Source organism: Gekko japonicus, unplaced genomic scaffold (assembly GCF_001447785.1).
Source record: "Gekko japonicus isolate JY-2015 unplaced genomic scaffold, Gekko_japonicus_V1.1 scaffold2836, whole genome shotgun sequence".
NCBI classification, from domain to species: Eukaryota; Metazoa; Chordata; class Lepidosauria; order Squamata; family Gekkonidae; genus Gekko; species Gekko japonicus.
Genome location: NW_015161489.1, coordinates 61,271 through 81,107, shown reverse-complemented (window position 1 = coordinate 81,107; position 19,837 = coordinate 61,271). Strand labels below are relative to the sequence as shown.

At 52.5% G+C, this 19,837-nt stretch overlaps 1 protein-coding gene across 1 annotated transcript in view; it reads left to right on the top strand.

Annotated features, from left to right (window-relative positions):
- LOC107125723 (A.superbus venom factor 1-like) overlaps window positions 1-19,837 on the top strand; it is a 97,192-nt gene that overhangs the window by 41,899 nt on the left and 35,456 nt on the right. The window contains 7 exon segments of the mRNA XM_015429177.1: window positions 177-288; window positions 3,075-3,160; window positions 3,781-3,920; window positions 5,742-5,954; window positions 10,848-10,911; window positions 15,975-16,061; window positions 19,599-19,802. Coding sequence (XP_015284663.1) covers window positions 177-288; window positions 3,075-3,160; window positions 3,781-3,920; window positions 5,742-5,954; window positions 10,848-10,911; window positions 15,975-16,061; window positions 19,599-19,802 — 906 coding nt within the window.

The window sequence follows — 19,837 nt, the reverse complement described above, 5'->3', positions numbered from 1 at the left end:
GAGAGATGATATAACCCCCAAATACGTTAACATTTTAGCCGGTCCCTCCCCCGCCTTGAGAAAACAACACTGTTCTAGCTCCAAATGCATCAATATTTTTACCAATCCCTCCGCAGCCTTGAGAAAACAAGCTGCCCCCCGCCTCCTGGCTAAGCTGGTGTCTCTTGATTTCCCAGGTGACGTCGATGATGGTTTCTTAGCTGATGACGAGATTGTCTCCAGAACCGAGTTTCCTGAGAGTTGGTTGTGGCAAGTGGAACGTCTGACTGCACCTCCAAACGAACAGGGGTACCTGCCTATTGTCTTCTACATTGCAGCATTGTTGTGTCATTGAAAGTGGTCCCACTGTCATTCCCTCTCCAAACAGGAAGGTGGGATTGGGGGCAGGCTGGGGGGGGAGAGAGACTTTGTAAAGACGTTTCGACACTCAGTCTACCTCATACTCCAGTTCCCAGGATTCTTTGGGGAAGGCTATAGCAGATAAACGCGACAAAGAAAACAATAGAAATCTGCAGATTCAGCCTCCAATTTGTCAAAGAGCCAAACAAGATGCTTGTTCTTACATATAAAATCGTTTGAGTCGGCGCCCACATATTCTTCCCCATATCAGCTGAGGTACCATTCAAGAAGTTCCCACTGTGCCCTCCAATTAGACTGTCAGTTACAGCCAGTTTAGTGTAGTGGTTAAGAGCGCCAAACTCTAATCTGGAGAACCGGGTATGATTCCCCGCTCCTCCACACGAAGCCAGCTGGGTGACCTTGGGCCAGTCACAGTCCTCTCAGAGCTCTCTCAGCCCCACCTACCTCACAGGGTGTCTGTTGTGGGGAGAGGGAGGGAAGGCGATTGTAAGCTGCTCTGAGACTCCTTCGGGTAGTGAAGGGTGGGGTATAAAAACCAACTCTCCCTCTCCTTCCCATCCAGTAGCAATAGCCCAAGCCTGGGCCTTCTGGATGGTGGCTCCCAGGGGTCATTTCGTAGAAAAAGAGGTGCAGGAGCTCATTAGCATAATGCATTTGCATAACTTATTTGCATGTGCCACACCCCCTGACATCACCGGAAGTGTGTCAGAAGGCAACACCCACCGCTCAGGCTCCACTGGACTGTTTTGGATTGCTAGCTATGGAGGGAGGAGCACGCAGTTCTGTCCTTGCAGAGGAGGGAGAGCTTGTACCTGAAGGTGAGGGGGGGCTCTGCAACTTACCTGGCTGCTTCTTGCTCCTCGTGGCCCGACTGAGGGCTGCTGGGAGCAGGGGGCGGGGCTTGTTGCATGTGCCCGCCCCCTGGGCTCCTTACTGCCGGAGCTCCGCTCCTGTGTGCTCCCGCAGGAAATGACCCCTGGTGGCTCCCATTCCATGACATGGGTTGGGGGCCTAAAGGTCTAGGCTTTTGACTAGGTCAGAAGTCGACTGCTGCCTGGCATGGAAGTTCTGTTTAGCCTCTGTGTATTTCTTTAATCCTGTTGGAAAGCCCTCTGAGCCAGCTGCCACCCGCAATTCATATGTCGTATGAATTTGGGTTGCCAAACTCCAGGTGGGGTCTGGAGCTCTCCTGGAATTAGAGCAGATCTCCAGACTGCAGAGATCCCTTGGAGACAATGGCTGCTGTGGAGGGTGAATCCTGTGGCACTACACCCTGTTGCATTCCCTCCAGGGGTCATTTCGTAGAAAAAGAGGTGCAGGAGCTCATTAGCATAACTTATTAGCACAACTTATTTGCATATGCCACACCCCCTGACATCATCGGAAGTGTGTCAGAAGGCAACACCCACTGCTCAGGCCCCACTGGACTGTTTTGGATTGCTTGTAGTTATGGGGGGGGGGGGAGGAACGTGCAGATCTGTCCTCACAGAGGAGGGAGAGCTTGTACCTGAATAAAACTTGCTTAAAGGTGCCCCTGGACTGTTTTGGATTGCTAGTTATGGGAGGAACGTGCAGATCTGTCCTCACAGAGGAGGGAGAGCTTGTACCTGAATAAAACTTGCTTAAAGGTGCCCCTGGACTGTTTTGGATTGCTAGTTATGGGGGGAACATGCAGATCTGTCCTCACAGAGGAGGGAGAGCTTGTACCTGAATAAAACTTGCTTAAAGGTGCCACTGGACTGTTTTGGATTGCTAGCTATGGAGGGAACATGCAGATCTGCCCTCACAGAGGAGGGAGAGCTTGTCCCTGAAGGTGGGCTGGGGGGGGGGGCTCTGCAACTTACCTGGCTGCTTCTTGCTCCTCTTGGCCCAACTGAGGGCTGCTGGGAGCAGGGGGCGGGGCTTGTTGCATGTGCCCGCCCCCTGGGCTCCTTACTGCCGGAGCTCCGCTGCTGTGCGCTCCCGCAGGAAATGACCCCTGCTTAGATGCATGGAAAGGTTGGCATCGGGGTTGTGGGCAAAAGGGTTGTGGGCTCCTGCCCTTCTGTTTTATTACTTCACTGGCTTGCTGTCTTTAGGGTAACCATAATTCTCCAAAGCCAACCAAGCCACCAACCACTTGCAGAAAGGCTCTCTCTGAAACAAGTGGAGTCAGGCTGGAATGTTCCACCACTGCTGACAACCAGCCCTTGTGCCTTTTCCCCCTGGGACGTGAGAAAACTCTGATACCACAGAGCTGTGCATTTCACGCTTCTACTTCACATTCCCGGGTGGTGCTTGCAGGGGGGTATGGGGGGCAGGGAAACCTGCAGCACTGTGCCATCAGAATCGGGACCAGTTGTTCCAGGTGTTACCCAGTGTTCCCTCTAAGCTGAGTTAGTGTGAGCTAGCTCACAGTTTTCTTAGCCTCCGGCTCACACATTTTCGTCTCCGCTCAGGAAGGAGGGCTCCGGAGCAAACTAATTTATGTGGCAGCCAAATTGCTCGCTCACAACTTTAATGCCAGTAGCTCACAAAGTAGGATTTTTGCTCACAGGACTCCACAGCTTAGAGGGAACATTGGTGTTACCCGAGGGGAGGGGGAATCGTGCATCTGTCCGCCCACCCCCCTTTTCTGCAGCAGCTTCCTCTCTCAATCCGGCTCGAGACGGCATCTCTGGTCCACCTTTGTGCTTTGGATGGGTCTGACGCGGCGCCTTCTCTTTGTTATCTAGGCTCTCATCCAAGACAGTGTCCGTTTTCCTGAAAGATTCCATCACGACCTGGGAAGTGCTGGCCGTGAGCATTTCGGAGACTAAAGGTAAGGAATCCTGTACGGCAGGCAGCGGATTGGGGGGGGGGACCTGAGCAAATGATGGTGAGGCAGGTGGCACTTTTGCCCAGCAAAGCTTGCGATCGGCCACTGGAGACTTGATTGGCTGTGCAGAGTTTTAACATTGCTGCTTTGGCGGCAGCCGCCTCCACAGCACGAGGATCTTCACAGTGTGACCGAAAGTAAGCTGTGGCGGCAGCCATTTTGTGGCTGGTTCCGCCTCATGTGGCGTCCATTTTGTGGCCGGTGCCCGCCATGCTGCATCAGAATTCCAAAGGTGCCCACAGGCGGTAAAAGGCTGGGGGTGGGGGGCAGTGTTCCCTCTAAGCTGAGTGAGTGTGAGCTGGCTCACAGTTCTTTAGCCTCCGGCTCACACATTTTTGCCTTCGCTCAGGAAGGAGGGCTCCCAAGCAAACTGATGGATGCAGTAGCCAAACTGTTTGCTCACAACTTTAATGCCGGTAGCTCACAAAGTAGAATTTTTGCTCACAAGACTCCACAGCCTAGAGGGAACATTGGTGGGGGGTCCCCTGCCTTGGGAAAAGTGGAGGAGGCAAAAGGGGTAGTTGAGGCGTAACCCTGTTTCTTCCTTTCCCCCCTCGTTCCAGGGGTCTGCGTGGCTGACCCTTATGAGATCATCGTGAGGAAGGACTTCTTCATCGACCTGCGTGTGCCTTACTCGGTGGTGAGAAACGAGCAGGTGGAGATCCGGGCTGTCCTCTACAACTATCGGGAGGAAGACATCACGGTGAGCTTTGGGATTTTAGCGGGGGGGTGGCGGCGGTGGCAGAATGCTCCACATACATTATCTTGCATTAAAACAGCTCCGTGAAGGGGATCTGTTTTATTTGTTCATTTACTTTAAAACATTTATTAGCCTCTCTCCTTCCTTATGGTGCTCAAAGCGGCTTAACGCGATAAATAAAACACGTACAGAAGAGCACATTAAAAATACACCAAATGACAATTAAAAAACGTAAAGGTTTCCCTTGCTCGAAAGCCAGTCGAATCCGACTTTCGGGATGCGGCGCTCATCTCCATTTCCGAGGCAAAGAGCCAGCGCTGTCCGAAGACATTTCCGTGGTCATGTGGCCGACATGACTAGACGCCGAGGCACACGGAACGCTGTTCCCTTCCCACCGAAGTGGTACCTATTTATCTACTTGCAGTTTTTTGCTTTCAAACTGCTAGGCTGGCAGGAGCTGGGGCCAAAGACGGGAGCTCACTCCGTCATGCAGCACTCGGGTCTTGAACTGCTGAACTACCGACCTTTTGATCTGCAGTTCAGCGTCTTAACCACTTGAGCCACAGGACTGCTCTAATCAAATGCAGTCCTAGATAAAACCATCTTCAGCTGCCTCCTAAAGATTAAGAGTGAGGGGGCCAAATGCACATGCCTGGGATGATTGTTCTATAATCATGGGGCTGCCACCAAAAACACCCTGCCTTCTGTACCCACCAAATGAGCTTCTTTGATTGGTGGGACAGCCAGGAGGGCCTCTCATTGTGATCGTCATTCCTCAGTCCCAAACCATGTCGGGCTTTAAATGATTGTAATTGACCCCACTGTATATATGTTGCGGGGAAAGGAAGAGCCTAGTCTACCTCAGGTCACCCAACTGAGTTTGTAGCAAAGACAATATTTGAATCGAGACTTTCCTGATTTGTAGTTCTGTCTCTTAGCCACTGTGCGGTGGCAGCTGCGAGACTGGTCATGCACTAATATAAATGCTATGCATGTGTGTCTGCGGCGGGTGGATGGGTGTTCAAGTCTGCCGACGCCATGGGAAGCAGGCCGTAGCCAGGATTTTGTGGCTTGTGGGACAATTTTTTTTTCTGGTTGGGCTGAAGTTCTCAATGCAGAAAGAAAAGCTGTTTAGCCAATAGAAAGCTGTGACTAGGATAGACCTCTAAATTGCAAGCCGTCAGCCAGTTTAGATGACAGTTCTCAGCTGCTGCAAGTGAATCACTTCTGCCAGCCTAACCAACAATTCCGATAACAAGCTGGCAGGTGGGGGGTGATGACTTCTGTAGTCAAGAAAGCTAACACTTAGACAGAAAAACTCTCTTAAAGAAGACCAGTTAGAGTTAGAAGGGATCCTAGAGGTCACCTACTCCAACCCCCTTGCTCAGTGTGGGAATTCGTCAAGTACAGCACCCCACTCTGCTTAAAGAAGCACATGCCTTTTAAATTGTTTTTAAAATGATTGAAAAAAACATTTACAGAAGAAATTCTTGTGGGGCTGTGCCTTTAAGAAAGGGGGTGGAGCCCCCCAAACTCCCACCATAGCTACAGGCCTGATGGGAAGAGATCTAAGGCTGGGCAGGCCAGTTACCCAAACTGTAGGCATACCAACTTTGGTGGGGGGGGATGCCCTGTGCCCAGTGAGCTTTTCTCTGCTGCCATTTACCTGCTTGGCAGGGGAGAAAATGGTGGCAAATGGGATGGGGGGATGCTATCAGCTTCCCAATGCACACGGGTGTCACTCCCCATACGCCTGGAAGTGCAATTTTTTCCCTTGTTCAGAAATACATTTTCAAGGCATCCTTTCCCCCTCTTTCTCGGCAGGTGCGGGTAGAGCTGGTCCACAACCCGGCTTTCTGCAGCGCTTCCACCGCCAAGCGAAGATACAGTCAGATTTTCTCCATCAAAGGCCTGTCCTCCAAGGCGGTGCCGTTCGTGATTGTCCCTCTCCAGCGGGGACTCCACGACATTGAGGTCAAAGCAGCTGTCTGGGGCCAGTATGTGTCAGATGGTGTCAAGAAGAAGCTGAAAGTTGTGGTATGTATGAAGTCGGGGCCTCCGATGCCTCTTGGAGAAAGAAAGCTTTTGATAAAGTTCCTCATCAAAGGCTCCTAAGTAAGCTCAAAAATCATGGGATAGAAGGACAAGTCCTTTTATGGATCAAAAACTGGCTAATTCATAGAAAACAGAGAGTGAGTATAAATGGGCAATTTTCTCAGTGGACGGTGGTAAGCAGTGGGGTACCGCAGGGATCAGTGCTTGGTCCACTGCTTTTTAACTTGTTCATTAATGATTTAGAGATGGGAGTAAGCAGTGAAGTGGCTAAATTTGCGGATGATACAAAGTTGTTCAGGGTGGTGAAAACCAGTGAGGATTGTGAGGCACTCCAAAGGGATCTGTCAAGGATGGGCGAGTGGGCGTCAACATGGCAAATGGGGTTCAATGTGGCCAAGTGCAAGGTGATGCACATTGGAGCCAAAAATCCTAAATATAAATACACATTGATGGGGTCTGAACTGAGACTGATCAAGAGAGAGATCTTGGAGTTGTAGTAGATAACTCACTGAAAATGTCGAGACAGTTTGTGACTGCAATAAAGAAGGCCAATGCTATGCTGGGGATTATTAGGAAGGGTATTGAAAACAGATCAGCCAATATCATAATGCCCCTATATAAATCAATGGTGAGACCTCATTTGGAATACTGTGTGCAGTTCTGGTCACCACACCTTAAAAAGGATATTTTAGCTTTGGAAAAAGTGCAGAAAAGGGCAACTCGAATGATAAAAGGGTTGGAACACTTTCCCTATGAGGAAAGGTTAAAGCGCTTAGGGCTCTTTAGCTTGGAGAAAAGATGACTGAGGGGTGACATGATCGAGGTTTATAAGATTATGCATGGGAAAGAGCAGGTAGAGAAAGAGGTACTTTTCTCCCTTTCTCACAATACAAGAACTCATGGGCACTCCATGAAACTGCAGAGCAGTCAGGTTAGAACGGATAAAAGGAAGTACTTCTTCACCCAAAGAGTGATTAACACTTGGAATTCACTGCCACAGGAAGTGGTGGCGGCTACAAGCATGGACGGCTTCAAAAGGGAATTAGATAAGCATATGGAGCAGAGGTCCATCAGTGGCTATTAGCCACAAGGTATAGATAGGGGCTCTGGGGCAAGTGATGCTCTGTCTTTTTGGTGCTTGGGGGGGTCAACAGTGGGAGGGCTTCTAATGTCCTGGCCCCACTGGTGGACCTCCTGATGGCACTGGTTTTTCTGGCCACTGTGTGACACAGAGTGTTGGACTGGATGGGCCTTTGGCCTGATCCCACATTGGCGTCTCTTATGTTCTTATGTTCTTAAAGGCGGAAATGAGCCGGTGTTTAGAAAATTCTGTTAATGAGTGCATCCCACCTGTTTAGAATCTCCACCTTTTAAAATGGGCAGTCCAATCCTAAGGGCCACAGCAGCGGCTGGCCATGGGTCTAACCATGGCACTACTAGTCTGCTCCCTCAAGGGTTCCAAAACAAAAGGGGAAGCCACTGTCTCTTCTTCATCTGTCTCCTTTGATTCTTCCTCTTGGGTTTCTAAGTCTTCTTCGTATGTGTTAAGAAAGTCTTCTATTTTAAAGATTGAATTAATTCTGTGTCTTTTACCGTCATAAGTGAAAAGAATACCTTCAGGGAGTAGCCATCTGTAAGGGATTCCATTTTTCCTTAAAAGGCTTGCGAGGCATGTATAGTCTTGTCTTTTTTTCTTCTTTTAATATTTTAATTTCTTTTCCCTCTATTTGAAGAGGTGTTTCATTTGATGCTTTTAGGATCTTGTCTCTCATTGTTCTCTTGTAGAATCTAACATGCACTTCTCTGGTTAATTTATTTCTTCTTGCATATGCAGAATTCATTCTAAAAACCACATCAATTTCATCATATACTACTTTTGTACTTTCTGCTTCCATATATTTTGCTAGAATATGGGCCTTATCCGTTTTGATGTCTTCATCCTTCTTTTCAGGAATATTCTGAAATCTTAAAATGTAAACTGCTTTTTCTATCTCCAATTTTATCAATGTATCTTCCATAGAATCCTGCTTTGTCTTTATGGCCTGTATTTGAAGATCTACTTCTTAAGACTTATTTTCCAGCTTGTTTGTCATCTTCACCAAGGTGGAGATCTCTTATTTATTATCTAAAAATCTGCTTTTTAATTTCTTCCGTTTGGGTAGTCATCTGCTGGGCAAGAGAGTCCAATTTTGCTTGAATTGGTTCTACAGCAGCACCAACTGCAGATGGTACAGCAGCTTCAACTGCCAAGTTCACAGCTGACGAGACAGTCTCCTGGATGAGGCTCTGTAAATCCTTGATGGTAATCTGAGCCAGATTAGTTGCCACAGATTTCACTTGTCCTGGAGAAGGAACAGAGAATCTTCTGGATCCACTAGCCATGTTTTAAGTATTTTAGCACACCACAGAGAATCACCCCTCCTTTTTCCCCAGTAAAAGTTCTCTTATTTTGTTTAAACCTTGTAATCACTCTCAAAGCAAAAGCAAAAGTTTTATCTAACTGTTCACAATATCACAGCCCTCTAGTGTTTATAGATTTGCACCCGCTAGGCAGATCTTTATCAATTGTTGACTTAACTGAAAGAACACTTCATGCTTAAACAATGTCTCGCATTTTAGACCCAACAACACCAACTTAACAAGCAAGAGGAGAAAACACAGAGTAATCTCACGGAAATTACATTTAGCAGTATCTTCCTTTTCCTTCTCTCTTCCTTAAAGTTTGTCTCTGCCTTATAGCTTCAGTAAAGGTCAAGCTGTTTGTGTTCTTTCAAACCCTTCTCCAAAATATGCCGGCATAAAGGTCAGCCAGTTCCATGAGTCCCCTTTAGGATTACACTATAAATAAATCAAATTCAGTCCTAAATAAAACCATCTTATATTGGCCTCCTGAAGATCGGAAGTGGGGGGCCGGGTGCACCTCCCCGGGGAGGTTGTTCCATATTTGTGGGCTGCCACTAAAAAGGCCCTGTCTCATGTGTCCACCAGACAAGCTTCTTTGATTGGTGTGACAGGCCGGAGTTTAGTAGCTTGGTATGCCAGCTCACTTGGGCTCCATCCTCTCATACTTGTTTAACGCCACTCCACTGGGCCCCAGTTCCCTCAGGGTATCTCCGGGGCAGGTTTGTGCTGATCCTGGGGCTTCAGACCATGGAGATCTCACCTCAAGAGCTGTTACTGTGTCTTGGATATCGGTGGTCCCGGTCACACGAGCGGGATACTGCGCCGCTGAAGGGAGGCAAATTAGAGCCGGAGCAAAAAGAAACGTGGTAGCGCGATCCAACGCGCCCCCGTGGCTCTGTGCTCTGGCCTTCGGCAGGAGATCAGACATAGTGCGGCAAAACGGATGTTGCACGTTTGTGCGCATGCGTGGGACGGGGAACAGCGCTGGCCGTGACGGGTTTCCAGCGCTTCCCCAATCAGACGCCTGGAGTTGCCGCGCGTCATCCGGAAGGTAGTGCTCTGTTGCCGGTACCTTTTCAATGCGCGTTTTCGGGCCGAAGGGACGGATCGGGGACGGGTGCGTGACGCTTCCCAGATTTTGTGGTAGGATCGCGCCTGTTTGATGCGCTCTCAACCCGTCCGTTTCGCAGGGCAAATCCTCCCGTGTGACCGGGGCCTTTGGTAGTCAATTGTCACTTAGGGTTGCCAGCTCTGGAGCGGGAAACGCCTGGAGATTTTTTGGGGGGGTGGAGCCCGGGGGAAGACAGGGTTTTGAGGAGGGGAGAGTCCCCAACCAGGTACACTGGCTTAGAGTCCACCTTCCAAAGCAGCCATTTTCTCCCGGGGAGAAGTCTGGAGATCAGGTGTGATTGTGGGAAATCCCGAGGCCCCAACAAGAGGCTTGCAGCCCTATTGTCAGCTTGTTCGGCCCTTTCTTTGTAAAAACCAAGGTCAGCTTCACTGTAAACTGAAGCGTTGACTTCCGGAGCGCCTAGGCCTGGTTCTACAGAGCCACCCGGGGCGACTGAGGAGCCTCTTATGGATGTGGGCGCACCAGGTCCTAACCGGGAGGGCCTGAAGCTCATGGGAATCCTTGGAGCTGATTAATACTTCCTCCCATGTTGTGTTCAAGCATTAACTGAACCATGTAACTCAGGGGTCCCCAAGCCTTTTGACCCTGTGGGCACCTTTGGAATTCTGACACAGCAGGGTGGGTGCAGCCACAAAAATGGCTGCCACAAAATGGCTGCCACAAAAATGGCTGCCACGAAATGGCTGCTGCAGGAGATGGAGGCAGCCACAAAATGGCTGCCCCAACTGACCTTCAGTCTCACAGTGAAGATCCTCGTGCTGCAGTGGCAGCTGCTGCCAAAGCAACATTTTAAAGAATCTGCACTGCTAATCAAATATCCAGAGGCCCACCGGAAGCCTTGCTGGGCAAAAGCCCCTCCCGGTCCCATAAGGGTTGCCAGGTCTGGGTTGGGAATCACCTGGAGACTTTGGGGGTGGAGCCGGGAGAGGGCGGGGTTTGGGGAGGGGAGGGGCCTCAGCAGAGTAGAAGGCCAGAGAGTCCACCCTTCAAAGCAGCCATTTTCTCCAGGGGAGTTGGTCTCTGTCAGCTGGAGATCAGTTGAAAAAGCGGGAGATCCCCAGGCCCCACCTGGAGGTTGGCAACCCTAGGCCCCATCTATTTTCTCAAAATACCAGGTGGGCAGCAGGAAAGGTGTTGGTGGGCACTGGGCACCATGGCGCCCACGGGCACCACGTTGAGGACCCCTGATGTAGCTGCACCATTTGCACCAGAAACGAGATCGGATGCTCTTGGCCTGTATTTCCCCGTTGCTATTTTGAGTCTCTCACTGCTCCTGTGTCAAGACTTAGCTATGGGGAGATCCTGGTGAAAGATGGTTCCTGCTCTTTCTTCCCTACCAGCCTGAAGGGATGCTGCAGAAGCTTACCACGGTCATTGAGTTAGATCCCCCTACGAAAGGAGTCGGTGAGTGACAGCTCCCTTCTTTAGCACTTCTTTTTGGACTTTTTTTTGGGGGGTGGGGGGGAAGTGAAGATCTGTCTCAGCATCCAGTCTCGTCACTCACTTCGCTTGAACGCTTCAAGGCAATGTGGATAGGCTTTTCTTTGGGAAATCTCTGATGGGAGTTGTTAGACATGAACGTGTAAGGCTACTGAATTCTGTCTGCCGCTCCGAACCCAAACTTTATAAGGCTGAGGTCTTCAGAATGTCCTTTGCCTGCCGCTGGACCTTTCTGCTCTCCTTCCACTGCTGGCCCCATTGCTGGACCTCCTGATGGCCCCTGGTGTTTTTGGCCACTGTGTGACACAGAGTGCTGGACTGGATGGACCATTGGCCTGATCCAACATTGGCTTCTCTCTTATGTTCTTATAAGAGGGAATTAGATAAGCATATGGAGCAGAGGTCCATCAGTGGCTATTAGCCAGAAGGTATAGATAGGGACTCTCAGTCTGGGGCAAGGGATGCTCTGTATTCTGGGTGTCTGGGGGGGGGAACAGTGGGAGGGCTTCTAGTGTCCTCCTGGCCCCACTGCACGTACCTCCTGAGGGCACCTGGTACTTTTGGCCACTGTGTGACACAGAGTGTTGGACTGCATGGGCCACTGGCTTCTCTGATGTTCTTATAAGAGGGAATTGGATAAATGTATGGAGCAGAGGTCCATCAGTGGCTATCAGCCACAAGGTGTAAATGGGAACTCTCGGTCTGGGGCAAATGATTCTCTGTATACTTGGTGCTTGGGAGGGGGGGCAACAGTGGGAGGGGCTTCTGGTGTCCTGGCCCCACTGCTGGACCTCTTGAGGGCACCTGGTATTTCTGGCCACTGTGTGACAGAGTGTTGGACTGGATGGGCCATTGGCCTGATCCAACATGGGCTTCTCTTGTGTTCTTATAAGAGGGACTTGGATAAGCATATGGAGCAGAGGTCCATCCAGAGCCATCATGAGGTTATGCTGCGCTCTAGGCGAGCACAGATGCCAACCTCCCGCCGGGGCGCTCTGGGCGTCCTTTCCCCGTGGCGGGCGGTGTGTGTGTGTGGGGTCTGGGTCTGCGCATCCCTGGTGCGCCCCTCCCCCCCGTTGCAGCCGAGCAGGAGAGGCCGAGAAAGGCAGCGGCTGGGCCGGAGCTCTGTTTCCAGGAGCTCCACCAGCGCCACCCGCGCCGCCTATAAGTGCTGCGGCTGCCAGGGAAGGAGGAGGAAGAGAAGAAGGAGAAGAGAGGCCCTGCCTGCCGTGCCTAGCAGAGCCCCAGAGGGCCGACGGACGGACGGACCGCACAAGGGGAGAGGGAGCGAGGCCGAAGGCGTCTGGGGATGGGTAGCCCCAGTCCACCCGAGCCCCACGAGCGCCTTCCAGCCTGGCAGAGAGCTGGTGCAAGTCCGGAGACGACCCGCTCCCGCTCCCCCCCGCCACACCTGTTGGCCATGGTGCCGCGCACCTCTCACTCCCTGCAGGCGGGCGAAGCTTCCCCCCGGGCCAGGCCAGAGAAGGTGCCCCCGGGCCCGCCCCCATTGTCGCCAGCGGTTCCCACAGAGACTGGAGAATACCCCGGAGGGAGGGGGAGGGGGGGTGAAGGCGCCGGGGCCAGCTGGCCTTAGCGAGCGGAAGAGGCCTCCGGGGACCCTGCCCGCTTGCCCACCAGCAGGGCCTCTCCACCTGGATTAGGGTGGTTGTGGGGTTGAGGGGGGAGGAGGAGGAAAGCTCTGCGCCCTGCCCACGCCGCCGCGCGTCCTCCTCCTCCTGCAGCCGGGTGGCAGAGCTCCTCCCAGCCGCCGCGCTCCTCCCAGCTGCTGGCCAGGTAGGAGAGGCTGAAAAAGGCGGCTGCGGCGGCTGGGCCAGAGAAAGGGTCCCTCCCCCCTTGCTGCAGCCAGGCAGGAGAGGCCAAGAAAGGCGGCGGCGGCTGGGTCGGAGAAGGTGGCGGTGGCGGCTGGAAGGGAGGAGGAAAGCGCCGCGCCCTGCCCATGCCGCCACCCCGCATCCTCCTCCTGCAGCCGGGCAGCAGAGCTCCTCCCAGCTGCTGGCCAGCTGTCGGTGCCGCCCCTGCCTCTCCTCCCGTGCCCTAACGGCCGGCTCGCACTCTAGGCGAAGGCCCTGGTAGTGGGGGGGGGAGAGATGGGGCGAACTCATCTTGGGGATCCTTATTGGGTAGAAAGGTAGCATAAAACTGTTTTAAGTAAATGACTAAATAATACATTCCATCGCTTCAAGGGCACATGGCTCACTGATCCCTCCCCCTTCTTGAGGCCTTCTTCAGGTAAGGGGGCAAGGGGGTTCCTTCTCACCAAGTCCTTCTTCTCTTGCTCCCTTCTTTTCCTTGTGTCTCTGGGTCACTGGCTTGAAAAGAGGGACTAACCCAACCTTCTTGGCCTTTGCATGAGGGAGTTTATATAGCTTCTGACAACCTTGAAAGGCCTCAGTCCCCAGTCCTGCAAGAGCCCAACTGTTGTGGCGGCTGGCCTGCAGCCCCAGCTAGGTCCCTGCTGCTTTCTCAGTTGCCACAGGCTTCCACGGTGACCACAGCTGATGATTTCTCAGTAGTCACTGCTGTTTCTGCAGGTCTCGTTGTTGGTCTGCATGGCCCAAGAGAGAGAATATGCTTGCCTTTATGCTTTTTGGAAGGCTGCATGAGAGAAGAGAAATATGGGGAGAAAGACAACTAACTGCATCAACAGATGAGTTCTGTGGCAAAGTATTCATTAGAAATTGGTGGTTAAGTGCTTGAGAAAGTGAGCTGTCATTCAGGTGTCCCTCCATTCTCTATAACCTAACCACGTCGTACTCTTCTACTGGTAGACTCCCTGATGTCTATGTTTTGAGCTTTACTTGTCAGGAAGATGATGAAGTCATCAAGACGATATTATCCATTTGATGAAGGACATTGCACTGAAATGGTGTCTGCATTTATTGTTTGTTCCATGGATCACAGCTTTGATCCTACAGTGATTAATGGGCCACAGATGCTTAGCTAGTGGTGGATAGGAGTGGAACAGAGTTTTAAGAGTTAGCTGTGTGGGCTGTGTTCTCAAGTGCATGCTGGGTGCTTACATGCCTGTGGAGGTTTGTGGTCAGCAGGGTCTCCTTTTGTCATAGAGCACAGTTACTTTGTTCCTCTCTATGGGGCATATAACTAATATCTTTCATTTAGGATGGTTGTTAAACCCATACCCAGTTTCCCCATGTTACAAAGAGGAGAACTGGAGGCAATCTGTGTTTCAGTGCTTTGCACACACATCTGCTTTTAGGGATGGGGAGATGAAGAGCTCCTGCTTCCCAGGCACAGCCTTCCCCTCCCTAGTTAGCCTTTTCCTCTTGTGATTATCTCTGTGGGGGACTTTGTCCTGCAGCCCAGTTGCACTTATGAAACTGAAAATCCACATGGTGGCTGTACAGTTATGAGAAGACAAGTGTCATTCATATTCTTTGTTTGTTTCCCTGTGTGATATTTTGAGTACCAGTGTGCAGTGTTCATGCCATGGGCTTCCCGTGTGCATAGTGCCTGTTAAGTCCGATGCTTAACAAAATTTAGTTTGTGGGACTGGAAGTGGGACAGAATCCAAAGGAAGAGATCTGTAATTTTTAGAACCCCAGAAGAGCCCTGCTGGGTCAGACCAGGGAGGGTCCATCTAGTCCAGCCCCCCGTCTCACACAGGGGCCAGCGAGTTCCTCTGGAGGGCCAGCAACAGGGCAGAGAGGCCGAGGCCTTCATAGGAACATCAGAAGAGCCCAGCTGGATCAGTCCTGACCTCAGAAGAGCCCTGCTGGGTCAGACCAGGGAGGGTCCATCTAGTCCAGCCCCCCGTCTCACACAGGGGCCAGCGAGTTCCTCTGGAGGGCCAGCAACAGGGCAGAGAGGCCGAGGCCTTCATAGGAACATCAGAAGAGCCCAGCTGGATCAGTCCTGACCTCAGAAGAGCCCTGCTGGGTCAGACCAGGGAGGGTCCATCTAGTCCAGCCCCCCGTCTCACACAGGGGCCAGCGAGTTCCTCTGGAGGGCCAGCAACAGGGCAGAGAGGCCGAGGCCTTCATAGGAACATCAGAAGAGCCCAGCTGGATCAGTCCTGACCTCAGAAGAGCCCTGCTGGGTCAGACCAGGGAGGGTCCATCTAGTCCAGCCCCCCGTCTCACACAGGGGCCAGCGAGTTCCTCTGGAGGGCCAGCAACAGGGCAGAGAGGCCGAGGCCTTCATAGGAACATCAGAAGAGCCCAGCTGGATCAGTCCTGACCTCAGAAGAGCCCTGCTGGGTCAGATCAGGGAGGGTCCCTCTAGTCCAGCCTCCCGTCTCACACAGGGGCCAGCCAGTCCCTCTGGAGGGCCAGCAACAGGGCAGGGAGGCCGAGGCCTTCCCCTGAGAAGGACACCAGAAGAGCCCTGCTGGGTCAGATCAGGGAGGGTCCCTCTAGTCCAGCCTCCCGTCTCACACAGGGGCCAGCCAGTCCCTCTGGAGGGCCAGCAACAGGGCAGGGAGGCCGAGGCCTTCCCCTGAGAAGGACACCAGAAGAGCCCTGCTGGGTCAGACCAGGGAGGGTCCCTCTAGTCCAGCATCCCGTCTCACACAGGGGCCAGCCAGTTCCCCTGGAGTTCCCCACGAGTTCTTGTATTGTGAGCAGTGGAACAGACTGCCTCAGGAGGGGGTGGATGCTCCTTCACTGGACATTTTCAAGCAGAGGCTGGACGACCATCTTTCGGGGATGTTGTAGGTCTGTAGGGCTATCTTTCAGCTATGCTCCTGCAGAGTGCCGGGGGTTGGACTAGATGACCTGCAAGGTCCCTTCCAGCTCTAACATTCTATGATTCTATGACTTGATGACATTCAGTGTCCTACACTGATGCCATTCCAAGTCAATCTTGCTTCTAAGGATATCCTCCTGTCCATCTCCAGCCCCTTTGGGAAGTGGTCCATCCACACATGGACTTCTCACTGGCTCAAGGAAAACACTGGCTAATGTCCTGAACGAAGACACGCCTGTAAAGACTGGTGGACACAGTTGCGGCTCTGTCCCTTATGATCTCCCTGCTTTTGTTTTTCCCAGATGGAGTCCAGGAACAGAAGGTCATTGCCAAAAATATCGACGACAAGGTTCCCGACTCGGAAACCGTGACCCAACTCACCATACAAGGCAAGAGTCAGCTGCTTTAAAATACGGGCCAATAGGACGACAGGAAAGGAAATGACCAAGAAGGGGGAGGAGGGCGTCCAGCCAATGAGGAGGACGCCAGGCATGGCAGGGCTTGCATCACTCCTACCTAGGGATGCCAACCTCCAGGGGGCACCTGGCGACCTCCCACAATTATAGCTGATCTCCAGACTGCAGAGATCTATCCCCCTGGAGAAATTGCCTGCTTTGGAGGGCTGCCAGGTCCCCCAAGGGGGGTGGGGGATTGCCCGCCCAAAGGGCCTCCTAACTCGCTGGTCCAGATCAGGCTGGCGGGGGGAATCCCCGCCCCCAAAGTGCCCGGTTCGGGCCGATATGCCCGGTGCGATGCCGTCACCCGGAACACGTCGCCAGCTGACGCTCTAGCAATCCGCCTGAAAACTCTATGGTACCATAGAGTTTCCAGGCCAATTGCCAGCGCATCGGCCGGCAACATGCCCAACGTGATAACGTCACTTTCGGGTGACATCATCGCGGCACGCGCGCGCTTTGCACACGCACAAATGTCCCAGGTAGGGACCAACTCTCCCCCGCTGTGCCAAGTAAGTGACCTAGTTGAGGCCCCTCCACAAACCCCACCCTACCCGAAATCTCCAGGGATTTCCCAACCCTGAGCTGGCAGCCCTACCTGTACGCCTCTCACCTCAGGGGAGGTGACCGGCTTCCCCTCCCGGTAGATCAGCAAACCTCCGGGTGGGGCCGGAATCACAACTGGTCTTTGAACTGCAGAGATCACTTCCCCTGGAGAAGGTGGATGCTTTGGTGGGTGGGCTCTGTGGTGTGGTCCCCAGGTCTCCAGGAATTTCCCAGCTTGAGCTGCCACCAGCCAGATCCAAGCTGGGCCTGAGCTGCCACCAGCCAGATCCAACCTGGGCCTGAGCTGCCACCAGCCAGATCCAAGCCGGGTCCCTGTGGCAACACTGCAGGCGCTTGACTTGGGTGTGCCCAGGGGGAGCAGAGGACCAGGAGCTCTGCTGGGAAAGCCGCTGGACGCACTTCCCAGGCAGATGGAAGAAACGGTACAGAGGGGACTTCAGTGAGCGTGGATGGTGGGCAAGGCTGAGAGATTCCTAAAGGTTACTGAGCTCCAGGTGGGGCCTGGAGATCTCCTAGGAATTACAACTGATCTCCAGATGACAGATGTGCTGTCCCCAGTCAGCATTAGCTGTAGGCAGGGCTATTTTTGGGCAGGAACGCACAGGAACGGAGTTCCGGCTGGCTCCCGAGTTGGCCACACCCAGCAGGAACTCATTAGCATAATAGGCCACACTCAACAGCAGAAACTCATTCGGATTGGCTACATTAGGGGTGTGTGGCCTAACATGCAAAGGAGTTCCTGCTACAAGAAAAGCCCTGGGTTTTGACAACAAACAAGATAAACAGAATAACAAGCAAAAGGTGGGTGTGGCTGGATGACCACACTTCTGGTAACATGGGGGTGCTAATGAGCTGTGCTGTCAGGGGTGTGTCCTAATATGCTAATATGTTTCTGGTGTTGGGTGTGGCCTATTATGCTAATGAGTTCCTGCTGGGCTTTTTCTACAAAAAGAGCCCTGGCTGTAGGTAATAGTAAGTTTAGTAAAACTGCCGTGTATCTTTAAGAGCAATTGTCTCTGGGAATTGTAGTCCTCAGTTAGGTGTCCCTAAAGCATCCCTCTGACTGGCTCATTAGGGGTAATTTCCTGAGCTCAGAGACGCGATATTATGAGCTGAGATCGAGGCAGCTTCTCGAACAAGTGATTTCTTTATTCAGCTCATAACCACACAAGACTAGACAGAGACTTCAAGACGAAAAGACATAGAACCCAAGCTGACTTATATACGATTTGAATGGTCCAAGCCACGCCCCCAAAACAGCTAACAAGCAGTCCCAATCTCTCCTTATATATAATTGAATAGTGGGTGCCAAAGTTCTAATTCTAAAATGCACTCCCTTAGTGTATGGCTGATGGCACTGCTCCTCAGCATATATCGCCACCAATCAGAAGGCAAAGCCCGGGTCCCGCCCACACCACAACTGCTGCGACAACCTGGTCTTTTGCATATGGAAGCTGATTGGACTTCACTCCATTCCACACCTCAAACTCCCCCCCCCCGCAAGGCAGTTGGAATGTCAGTGTCATATGGAACCTGCTGTATTCTGGTGGTGTGCAGGTCCCAGATTCATGTTTTAAAAGCAGACTGACACTGTTTGCCCAAAGCCAGAGCACTCTCCCAGAGCCTCTTTCTAGATCTCGTTGTATTTATTTCCACAACGGGCCTTATTTCTAGTGTGTGCATAACAGCCCGTGGGTGCTGTTCCCTCCAAAACCATCCCTACACTCTGATTGGCCCGCTGTGCAAAGCAGCCAATCAGAACGTGCACTTTAGAATACCAGGCTTCTATCGAGCCTTGTCAGAAGCTCAGGCATCCTTGCTGCATTACAGTGGAAGAATGTAATACATTACCTTTGCCGGCTTGAGACCAGTGGGATTCTTTCCCGCCAGAATCAGAGTCTCCCTGGATTGGTCTGTCTTGCATAGGGACCAATCCGACAGCCGGGTTTACAATACCTTGGTGTCTACGGAGCTTGTGCCTGAAGCTCCCGCCTAATATCATATAGAACCATATCCTAGGCCTTATAGTAGCCCCTGTAAGGAGAGCTCTGTAAGCTCTTGGAGGATTGGCTATGTTAGGGGTGTGTCGCCTAGTATGCAAAGGAGTCCCTGCTACAAAAAGAGCCCTGACTGGCTTAGATCATTGATAAGAGAATGAAAATCCCGGTTGAACCAATTCATCTGGCATGGTGTTTTCATTTGGGCGATGGTAGGCCCAGAGGACATTTCGGGGGGGAACGCGGGGGAACGCAGTTCCCCCGGGTGAGGTACGGGGGGCCACATGATGAAGCCCCGCCTCCTGCTTCCAGCCACCCCGCTTCTGGCCCTCATTCAGCCAGGAGGAGGCAGGAGAAGAGGGAGGGTAAGTTGCTTCCTCCCTGCCTCTCCCCACCCCTGCCTGCCTGGGGCCAGGGAGGGCCTTCGCGGGGCTTCCTCGCACTCCCGCCGGCCTTGCAGGTCCACCGCTGGGCCCCTCATGGGGCTCGGCAGTGGAGCTGCAAGGCCGGCAGCGGTGGCCGGGACCGTTCGAGCGGGGTTTGTGGCCTTATGACACATTTCCGGTGATGTCAGGGGGTGTGGCCTTATGACACACTTCCGGTGATGTCAGGGGGTGTGACATATGCTAATGAGTTATGCTAATGAGTTCCCCTAGCTCTTTTTCTATGAAATGACCCCTGGGTAGGCCAATAACCGGCAACTTGAAATTGAGCCCCCCCAAAGGTAATTATTACAGATCCTGGTTGTCCCAAAGAAGGTGGTGGTGGTGAAACAAATTCACAGACGGAAACGTGGCAGTCCAGCAAAGAACTTTGGCTCCTCGCCATCATGGGAGCGTGCCGTCTCGACCCACCAGTCCCCCTGTCTTTCCGCCCACATACCCACTTTCTGGGTTTTTCCGGCCAGGAAACCCCGTGGCCCAGATTGTCGAAGACTCCATCGACGGGGCCAACCTGAACCATCTTATCGTCACCCCTGCCGGCTGCGGGGAGCAGAACATGATCACCATGACGCCATCAGTTATCGCCACCCACTATCTTGACGCTACCGGGCAGTGGGAGAAGATCGGGGTGGACCGCCGGTCCGTTGCGCTCAAGCAGATCATGCAAGGTGAGGACCGCAGGGGGGGGGGGGTCATCAGACTC